The sequence below is a fragment of the Chenopodium album genome, chromosome 10 (genome assembly GCF_948465745.1).
Source record: "Chenopodium album chromosome 10, dcCheAlbu1.1, whole genome shotgun sequence".
In the NCBI taxonomy this organism is placed as follows: Eukaryota; Viridiplantae; Streptophyta; class Magnoliopsida; order Caryophyllales; family Amaranthaceae; genus Chenopodium; species Chenopodium album.
This window is the reverse complement of record NC_137843.1, coordinates 54,115,478-54,126,308: the sequence shown is the minus strand read 5'-3', so window position 1 is coordinate 54,126,308 and position 10,831 is coordinate 54,115,478. Positions and strand designations below refer to the sequence as shown.

The window sequence follows — 10,831 nt, the reverse complement described above, 5'->3', positions numbered from 1 at the left end:
AATCTAGAATAAAATGTAATATCACGATATCATGTTCTTACATAAGTGTATGTTTTGTCATAGTAAAAGTTGATTTAAGAAAAACGAAGTAAAAGAAGTGAATAATATCGAAAGTCAAAACATGTCAATTAAAAAAAATGGAGTAAGCAAAATGTATACAAACTAAATAGGCACACAGTCACAGCATTTCTCGATTGTCAAGTTGTCATAGTTCCAAAATTTTCTCCTTCCTTTTCTCTTCTCAATTACCCCCCTCTTTTGGAGTGCAACTTTTACAGAAAAACACTCGAAAGTGCTGAAAATCGGTGCGCAACATTCACACAACAATGGCGATGACAATGGACTCTGAAGAATTCGCAATCGGATGTGTACTCTCAATAAAGACTACATTAGGCGACGAATTCGAAGCCCAAGTCATCACCTTTGATCGAGCTTCCAACGTCCTCGTTCTTCATATCCTTCTCTTTCTTCAATTGATTTCTTCCCAATTTCATGTATTTTTGCAATTAATTGACTTTGGGGTTTGATTATTTTGTGAAATTTTATCTGGGTTTTGATTATCTTGTGCTCCTTAACCTGGGTTTTTTTTCTGGGGTTTCACAAGAGGGTTCAAAATCTGGACCTCGAAAAAATTTGAGGTTGTTGAAGGCTAATTATATTAAAGAATTTACATTTTTGCGCCAAGCTGAAGATCCCCTTGATCTTAAAAATTGTTATCTCGATCTTTCTTCTCTTCAAGCTAGAGAGGAATCTGCTATTAGGTTAGTATTTTTGTTGGGTGTTATTCTAGGGATGAATGTTTTGTTTCGTTTTTTTTTTTGTTATTTGATGATTTGCTGTTAATTGTTGTTGTTCAAGGCAAGCGGAGATTGAAGCGGAGAGGATTGGAGTGGGAGTGACGGCTGAAGCTCAGAACATTTTTGATGCTTTGTCGAAAACGTAATGTGCCCTTTTGATTCTCTCTTTGTTGATGTGATATTTGAGTGTTTAATTTTTCTTTTGTTAAATTGATATGACATGGCATGCATCTTGTAATTGTTACTGCATAGTGAGGATTGTGATGAAGTAGGGGTTAAGGGAGGTTGGTATGTATGCAACCTTAGAAAGGCGGCTTCGGAATAAAAATTTTGAGCCTTTGTCTAGTTGGTCTAATTTGGTGTCATTGCATAACAATGAAAGTTCACTGATGTGTTATTACATTCCTTTTAATAATGGTCTTTATATAAACTTCAGTTGGTTTTTAGAAGTTGAACCTATTGACAAGTTGGATTCTTCTGCAGATTCTCGCTTTGCTTGAATGAAGCCTGAATATGTTGTCTGGCTGTTATATTCTTCTTAGGGTCATTGGGGGAATGTTCTAGTGTTGAAGGTATGAGCCTGGAAAATTGTAAAAGGACCTAGGAATAACTGTTATCAAGGGTGGTGTATAAGTTTAAACTGGAAGAATTAATTGCTTTTGGCACTTCTCACTGGATTAAGGTTATGAAATTGAAAAAGTCTTATGTATGCTTGTTCTAGTCTTGACAATGTTAGTTAGTATAATTAGTTTTCTACATGATTGCATTTGAAGACTCTAAATTGCTTCCTCCTCATATATAGCCGAACTTAGGTTTTGTGTGGGACAATTTTTAGCTTGTTCAATTTTTATGTAAACCAATATACTGATAAACTTGACTTTTGAGGGAGACAATATTAGTCCCGTATATTTTTATGTGAACTTATTTAATGATTTAGAAGCTTGACTTTGAAGGTTGTATACACTTTGCCATTTAAGAATGGTGATATTTGTGGATGGAGCTTATAGTATGAGATACATAAGTTTGCCCAATTCACATGTCCCATTAACTTTAATTACATTGCCTCTCAAGTGGAGGAGCTCCCTTTTCTCTTGTTGGATCAGAGCGCAAAGATCATTTACTAGGTGATAATTCATTGAAATAGCTATTTGACTTAAGGCAATTGGATTTGGAAAGCTTAGCTTGATTGTTGAAAGTTCCTTGGATGCATCTCTAGAATTACTTCCTCCATTTCATGCTACATATCACACTTGCCTAAAATGGATGTCCCAAAACATGTTACTCATGACTTTTCTTTTCTAGTTAACTCATTATCTGTGTGTGTGCGTGCGCGTGTGCCATATGCTAGTTTGAAGCTTGAACTACAATTTGGGATGGAGGGGTACTTGGTATCTCTTTTGACCTTTATAGATAAGAGGCTAGACTACAAAACATTGGAATTCCGTAGTCTTGGAGGAACCTGGTGGGCTGAAACCTGTTGAAGTCAAGTCTTGTTATGAAATAAAAGAACTGAGAACATGCCTTCTTTATCCAACTTATTTTCTTAGTTAGGGAAGCAGTGAAGCACCATTGCCATAAAGGTTCTGGATAAAATTCACCACATTTCTTTCTCTGAAGCATCAATACATTCGGAGTAATAAAAGATTTGTTCTTGAAATGCGTCGATCATCTATAAAAGGTCACGTATCTCAAAATTTTATAGAAACTTGTATGTTATGTATTTGTGCTAATTATTCAGAAGAGGGCAATGAAATTCATCATGTGCTTCTCCTCTTGCCTTTTCTCTGTGTTGTTAGAATGTTAGATTCTTTTTGCTTTTCACTGCTGTGCAGCCGTATATCTTTTCACTTGAATACAGTCTACCTGTTGAATGCAAGTTTAAAAATAGAACACTGTTTTAGTTGGAGATGTATGTTTCAGTGCTCTAATATGGGTTTTTATTTTTAGAATTCGAAGACATGTGTAATAAACTAGTTGGGACAATTCTGCTGATTGTAGATCATTTTATAGCAGTCTGCATTTCTTCTATTAATATTCAAGTTTGCATTCTAAAGCATTAACAGAAGAATGATTGAAAGCAATAGTTAAAGGACATCTGTACCTTCCCCCCCCCCCAAAAAAAAAAAAAAAAAAAAAACCAATATGTCCGAAAGATAAATGTAATTTGGCAATCAATAAAATGGCAAGTTGTATGGAACTTTGGAAAGACCATTAGTATTTTTTGACCTGAACTGAAAATACATGTAGGATTTTAGAGCATCATTCATTGTGTTTTTTTTAAGAAAGAGAGAGGAGATTATGTTGAAAGAGAAATCACATATTCAAATGGGAATATTGGAATATTTTTGCTGTTGAGTAGGTAAAGAGATTATTTCTGAATATGAAATCCAAGGAAGAGATTCTCAGGAACTCATTTACTCCCAGCCGACGCCCCAAGGTCTTCTAATATTTCAACCCTGTGTGCTATGCATGTGGAAGAATAGGTATTTTGCATGCACTTAGATTATAGCAAATAATCACTGCCTTCTTTGGATAAAATTGTTATTCTAGTTATTTTACTTGTTGAATGGCATATTTAATTTTGGAGACATGAACTTAGTATGGTAGCAAAGAGGCATGACTCAATAGATAGAAGAGTTTGTATCTATTGAGTGATATAGTGATTTTTTGGAGATAGATCATCCCATTGCTGTGGCTGTACACATCTTAATGATCTTATCTATTTGAAACCCTTTTCACTTTGCCCGGTGATAAACTTTGTAGGAGCACTACTTTTGAAGAGGATTGAATAAAGTAGCCCAAAGATGGAGTTGCCTTAGATGGAGCTTTTAAGGTTCTTGATGGTTTTTTGGCCCTTTAAGACTACTAAGAAATGACACCAGGACTACACCCGTGTAATTCTAATGTAGTCTATCAGAACTTTGATGCAAATCTTTTTGTTCCCCAACATATATGATGTCATGCACTGCATACCCCTAGCAAAACTCCCCGACTATAGCTATATTGGTGCATTTTTGATGATAGGTTTGATGCAAAACACAAGTCTAGAGGGAATTTGATGCAAGTCTATTGTAGCATCAGGGAATTTTGAGCTTATGACTGATCATTTTTTGATGGTGAGGTTGACCTAGGAGCCTATTGTAGTATCTTGTAATGTAATAAGCTACAGGGAAATATTTTGAATTTCATGAAGTCTCGTAGGAATATGATAGATCCTGAATTGCTCTGGAAACATATATAAAAGGTTATCTGGAAGTGGATAACTTATAAATTAAAGGAAAAGTGAATGGACTTGTCCAAGTGCCATTTAATGGCCTCCAAGTGCATCATAGACTAGACTGCATGCGTCTTTAATGACCACCAAGAGAATAGACTAGACTACATGTCACTTAATGGCCTTCGAGAGTATAGACTAGATGATAGGTTTATCAGAGTTGGATTTATTGGAAAACTTTATTGTTCAATGTTTATCTGGCTTTTCTTAGACGATTGTGGAAAATGAGCTATACACAACTACTATGCAAGTCCTTTTTGCCATCCTTGTACAGTTGTATGATAGGGTCTGTTTGATGAATGGGATGACTGATATAGAGAAGAGTGCCAAGAAACCAATTTTGGAGGCTTTTACTAATGTTACCCTTTTCTCTTGGAGATCCACAGAGAATATTATTGGAATTAGAGGAAAATTTCACTTTTATATACCAATTATTGGGGTTATACATTAGGTCAGATTTTAGATTTGATGTTGTCTGATCGTAGGACTTAAGTTTTGAACAAGTGGTTGTTTTGTTGCTTATTATGGTCAGGCAAAATGAATTTTAAAGGTTTTCTATAACTGGGTAACATTTTTAAGGAAAAAGTGAATTAAATACTCGGTGTCAGTAAATGGCCACCAAGAGCATAGACTAGATTACACGTGTCACTTATTGGCCATCAAGAGCATAGACTGGACTGCATATAAGATTGGCTGATACAGAAAATGTCCATTGTTCCATGCTGTCATGGGTTTTCTTGGACAATGTTGGAATGTCAAAAATGTATAGGCAAGTCTAGTTTTCTGACTTGTGTTGTAAGATAGGATCTATATTGGTGAATGGAATCACTGATGCTAAGAGAAGAGTGCAAATGATTTTCATAGAAAAGAATAGGGGGAGTTTGGCAAATGCTGATGATTGGCTATGCTATGATTTATGTTACTGATGTTGTGATTTGTATGATTCTATTTACTTATTCTATGCTTTATGTTATCTATGCTCTTTAGAAGATCTAATGAGAATATCTTTATGTTATTTGGCAGAGATTCTACTCTTGGGTTACCACACTTATGATTGACTGTGTTCCACTAAAGGACTTTAAGTTTTGATTTTAAAATTGTTTTATTGCTCAGGAAAAATGTATTCTAAAGGTTGCCTAATGCCTAAAGGTAACCTATTAGATATAAAAGAAAAGTGGATAAAGTCCTCAAAGTGTCACTTAAATACTAAATGGCCACCAACAATATAGACTAGATTACACTTAAGGTTGACTGCATTAGAACAATCTTGTTCAATGTTTTTATGGCTCTTGTTGGACTGCAATGGAACTTGTAAATACATAGTAAAATCTAACCTTTTCTCTAGCCTCCTAAGCTCTATGGTAGGGTCTATGTTGGTGAAATGGGATGACTAATTTTACAAAAGGAGTGCAAGGAATAGTTTTGGAAATAATGTCCTTATGTAGAGTCAATGACCTTACTGATCCATGTTAGCTCTGAATTGAAGTTCGTATGAAAGTATGAGACTAGACTTGGAAATTGTAAAATTCTAATCTCTCAGATTTTTATCTGTTCTCTTTTCTGAATCTTGCTATGATTGTATTAAATCTCTGTTGAATTCAGTATTGCGGCTTCAAAGCCTTACAACCTAAGATACTGCTTTACATATACAAGGACTCTCCTATCAATGCTATATACCTAAGAAAAAGACAAAGGAGTAGCTGCTATGCAGCTGTCATATGACTGCAAGCAGGCTGTAAATCAGCTCAATAAAGGCAAAACTGACCTCTTTAAGACTCTAATAACCCAGGCTAACTGGGGAAAAATTGGTGGGATGCCTTCAAGTGATTGGCTCATAGCACACTATGATTTTTTGAATTATGAGTATATAAATGATTTCACTCCAAAATTAAGGTCATACATTGATCTCGTGATACATTTTTCAGAGGTAGCTGGGAAAACTTTTCATAGTTTAGTAGAATTTTCAATATTGATAAAGATTTTAGGTCTTTGGACCATTGGATGTGCTTTCATTGGAACCATAAATGATTGGATTAAAAAAAGCTCAAGGAATCAATTTTTAGAAGTTATAACTTTTGCTCATTAGACATTTTAAATTTGATGGAAATTGGAGTGAAGCTCACTTGGGTTGCATGCTCATTTGTCCATTGAGCATTGATCACTCTAAGCTTAAGAATTGTTGCGTTGTAGGTCATGATGTTATATAGGTTTGAGCTCACATTATATGTACACTAAATGACATTGTTTGCTGTTCTTCATACATAACAATCACTCTCTTATAGCCTTGGTTTAATGTCACATATGTTCCAAATTTCTTAGAAGATAACATGGCTAAGCAAGTCTTCTATAGGTAGTAAATATCCTTTATATTTCATTATTTTGTTATGTATAGCTCCTTCAGTTACCTCCAAGGGCTCCAACATAGCTTGGATGTATCTGGATTGTTAATTTGTTATTGATATTAGCTATACTGTTGAAATTATTTGCTCAAAGACTCGTTCTGAAATCTGAATTTTGTGTAATGTAAGTATGTTTCCAGCACTTTGAGCAAATAATGCTATCCCATTGCTGCTTTTAGCTGATTAATTCGTAGAGTTGAGTTAGTCCCTAATCTTAGAATTTTTCTTGCACCTTCTGATGGGGTATCCACATTCATTGATGTTTATGTAGGCTTCCTGTGCGCTGGGATAAGACTATTATAGTTGTGATGGATCAAGTACGAGTTAGTCATCCATATTTTCCCGAATCTGTTTCTGGAGGTACTCCGGCAGCAAATGAGCGTGTCAAGAAAGTGGTAAGACTAACCCAGGCTTTTGATTTTTAAGAGAATGAGCGCTTTCTATTTTCATCCTTTTGCCCCCATTAGTCTGACTTGTGCTTTCGTCTCATTCTTAGCTTGAACTTGAAAGGAAGAGGCTGCATGCTCGTGGGTCATCTTCATAATCTTCTCACCTTGCTGATATGTGTATCTGCTGTGGGAAGAGCACCAAGGTATGCATTAGGAGGGTTTTTGTCACCATACCAGAATCTCTCTCTATGATTGTGTTGCCTTGGTCCAGACACTGCCGAAGCACATATGAATGAAGAAAGATGACTTTTCACGCATTATTTCTTGTAGCTGATGTCAAAGAGGGCTGGCATCAATCGAAGATCTTAGATGTCATTACAGTAGATCTAAAAATGGCATGGAAAATGTTTTGCTTTGTGTCACATATCTCCTGTTTTTCCTTCTCTTTTGTCAGGCTATGAGGGTATTTACAGGACTGAGATTAACATCTCAGATATCATACTGTTGGAAAATAGAAATATTTGTTCAGTGAATCAAACTTGCATTAATCGATTATGATGTATTGTGTGGGAGTCTAGAGCTGAGGTTGCAGGGAAAGAACAAGACCGTTTTATACACGACTTGATGAGAAATTTGCATTCAGGCTAGTCTAGATTGATCTCTTTGGAAATCAGGATGAGACTTTGAGAAAGGTGGAAACCTCAATCTAGGAAAAATAAAAAAGGAAAACAATGGTAGAAAAAGTCGCCATGTTACAGAAATTCATGATCTCTTTTACTCCAACGAATCTCTGAACTTAATCCCATAAAAATTTCAACATAGAAATTTATCTTTACAACATATTTATTCACCCTGAACAACACAACCACCAATTCACAAGAGAAGCTTTGCACTGTGTTTGGATAAAAAAGGAGAAAGGAAAAGAAGGGGAGGGAGGAGAAGAGGAGGGGAGGGAAGAATGTTGAATTTTCCTTTCAAATCTCTCCATTGTTGGAGGGATCAATTTCCAACAATTTAATCCCTCCATTTCTCTCTCCTTTAATTCCCTTCCTTCCTCATTTGTTATCCAAATGAAAGATATTTCATCTCTCCATTTCCCTTCCCTTCCTTTCCCTCCATTTCCTTCAATCCAAACACACCCTTGAAGAAATTTGGAGACTTGAAAGGTTAGAGGAAGAGGTGGTGGTGGTATAGAGAGAGGAATCAGGAGTGAGAAGAATCGTTTTGCGATGCATAGGGCGGTGTTGATGTTTATTTTAGGGAAGTAGCAGTGGAGGGGTTGAGGAATATAGGATTATAGGGAGGGACGGAGGGTGGGGGTGATTTACGAAGCCTCTGACTTTATGAGCTTGTGATTGGTGGTGCTATAAAATTTAGTGTTGTAAAGCCTCCTTGATTCTTGATCATCATAGTTCTCTAACAATCGATAGTTCGAGGCTACTACTAATGGAGAAGCTATAAGGGCCCGTTCACTTTAGTTTAATTTCAGTTCAGTTTAGTTCAGCTCCTAATTTCCTTCTCTCATAAGATATTCAGTTCAGCTTAGCTCCAATCAGTTTATTTCAGCTCAGTTTAGTAAAATGTGAACAGGGCTAACTCTTAGCTAGAGATGAATATGCTACGAAATCGGTACATATATTGCAAATTCCTGCTTAGGAGCAAATTTATGGTTTAAGCTGTATTAGCCATACTGTGTAACAATATAAACGATTAATTCATGCTAACTAATATCTAAGCTAGTTTGCATTATGATTAGTCGATCCTTTAAGGTGTAGAATGTATGCTTCCTTTTTTTTTTTTTTAACACAAAGGAAGCATGGATTACTTAGGCAAAGCCCTAAAAGGATTACAACCTATTGTTCATTAATTTAAGCAAATCAAGGACCAAGTTCAGCAAACTAAAACAGAAGGAAATAAAGAAAATGTTTTTGCAGAAGAGAGGCACATAACACATAACTAAAGCTCCAACAGGAGCTAAATGATTTCCTGTAAAGCAGCAAGATCAGCTTCATAAGCAGCAAGGACACTGGTCAGAACAGTGTAATTTGGCACATGGCCTCCGTGCATACGCATAGCAAGTTGACTCAAGTAATGAGCTACTGAATTCCTTTCCCTAGGAATATGACTTAAAGTGATAGTCATCTCCTGGTTCCTCATACATCTGCTGATATAAATAATAACAGCTGCTAGCTCATGGTGCATGTTATCTGTTGATCATGGATCGAACAACGTCAGTTGCGTTAGTTTCAACCTCAAGATATCTGACTGGAAAAGCCCTAGCAAAATTTAACCCATCCCTCAAAGCATATATCTCAGGTTGAAGTGGAGTTTTAGCATTGTACTTGCTGGATTAACCAAAGTGCCACTCTCTCTTGTCTGTTCGGAAAACCCCTCCACCTCCAGTACCTTCATCCTCAGCATGTTTCCAAGCTCCATCAGTATTCAGTTTGATGTATCCAAGTCTTGGAGGCCTCCAGGGGATAGATCTGTCTGCAAGGGGACCTTTGGCACAATATAATTTCTCCCTTCCTATCTCTTTAGAGCCACCCTGTAAAACAAAAGATTAATAATTGATTATCAAATGTATGCTTTTATTTGCTAGCTCTTTATTACTCTTTTGTAGACCTGGTAAATGGGTCATTCGGGTCGGGTATGGGTCTGGTCAGGTCAAGTTCGGGTCAAAAGGTTATCGGGTCATGTTCGGGTCGAGTCGGGTCATTTCGGGTTTCGGGTTGATTTCGGGTCGACTGATAATCGGGTCGGGTCGGGTATTGGGTCAACACTTTGGGTCGGGTCAAGTTTGGGTCGGGTCAATTTTCGGGTCAGGTCAGTTCGGGTCGGGTCAATTTTCGGGTCCAATTTTCGGATCGACTTCGGGTCGGGTCAACTTCAAGTCGGGTCATATTCGGGTCAATGCATTGGGTTAAATTCAACTCTGTATATATAAAACTCACTACATTTATTAAGGCTACTTTTTTCAAGGAATATAGTAATTGTTTGGCTTTATTGACCTTTTTTTTTTTTTTTGTGTGTGTGTGTTTAGATTGAGAATCAATTTCAGGATCTTCTGAAACTAAGAGGGATGCTCTAATTAATTGAGTTATACGGCTTATACCTCATAATAAGGTTTTTCTTGTTCAAGTTTTCTCAAACGAAACTCATAATAAGGTTTTCCTTGTTCAAGGTAATTTGATCTCAAATTCAAACTTGATAGGATTAGATTAAACCTTTTCTGGGCTACTTAATAGCTCAGTCTCCGACTTTCCGGTTCAAATTACTTCATAGGATGTCTCATCGCTATTAGTATATAATGAACTAATGAATTATGAAGTATTGCAGTTATGCAACTATGCTTGTATCTATCTACTTGTCTACTATCCAATTAAAGAACTCAAGATCCTACATGACTATATTTTTCATAACATATAAAACACAAAATACGGTCAAAGAGGAGTGTGTGAATAAAGTCAAAACGTGTCAACTAAAAAAACGGAGGTATTATTAATTAAGTGAAATATATATTCTCATATTCAAATGTAAGATTACGGACACACTTGTCGATCAATTAAAAATTTTCAAAATTTCAATTTTAACAAAGTTACAACTTAAAAGTGAAAATTTAAGAGGGAAACAAAATAAAACTTTTAACTTGGTTAAAATTGCGGGAAATTCTTCCCCCCAAATGGCTAAAACTCCAAAAGTACTTTATTATGAGGACAAGAGGTAAATTATGAGCGGGAATACCTCCCTCCAAATTTCCACAAGTTAAAGTAAAGTGACTAAATTCTAAAATACAGAAAAACAAAAATACAATTAAAACAATAAGAAGAAAAAAAAAATCTTTAACTTAAATAGATTTGGGTCAATTAATTCAATTTGATTGCGGATTTTTTCTATTTCGGTTTGCTAAGGTCAAGTCTTTAAGTTAAATAGATTCTGGTCATTTCAGATATAAGATAATTTTGGTTCGGG

The 10,831-nt window shown here is 35.9% G+C and overlaps 1 protein-coding gene across 1 annotated transcript; it reads left to right on the top strand.

The window, feature by feature from the left end:
- The first annotated feature begins 212 nt into the window (after nucleotides 1-212).
- LOC145564120 (uncharacterized) lies at nucleotides 213-7,414 on the top strand. The gene is made up of 5 exons (XM_081624462.1): nucleotides 213-454; nucleotides 603-761; nucleotides 859-939; nucleotides 6,742-6,865; nucleotides 6,967-7,414. Exons 1-5 carry the CDS (start codon nucleotides 327-329, stop codon nucleotides 7,012-7,014), a joined length of 540 nt encoding a protein of 179 aa, XP_081480588.1. The 5' UTR covers nucleotides 213-326; the 3' UTR covers nucleotides 7,015-7,414.
- Nucleotides 7,415-10,831: the final 3,417 nt, after the last annotated feature.

Coding starts and splice junctions, on each gene's coding strand:
- LOC145564120 (XM_081624462.1), top strand. CDS start 327: ATGGCGATGACAATGGACTCTGAAGAATTCGCAATCGGATGTGTACTC. Junction 762..858: donor AGAGAGGAATCTGCTATTAG/GTTAGTATTTTT, acceptor TTGTTGTTCAAG/GCAAGCGGAGATTGAAGCGG. Junction 6,866..6,966: donor ATGAGCGTGTCAAGAAAGTG/GTAAGACTAACC, acceptor TCTCATTCTTAG/CTTGAACTTGAAAGGAAGAG.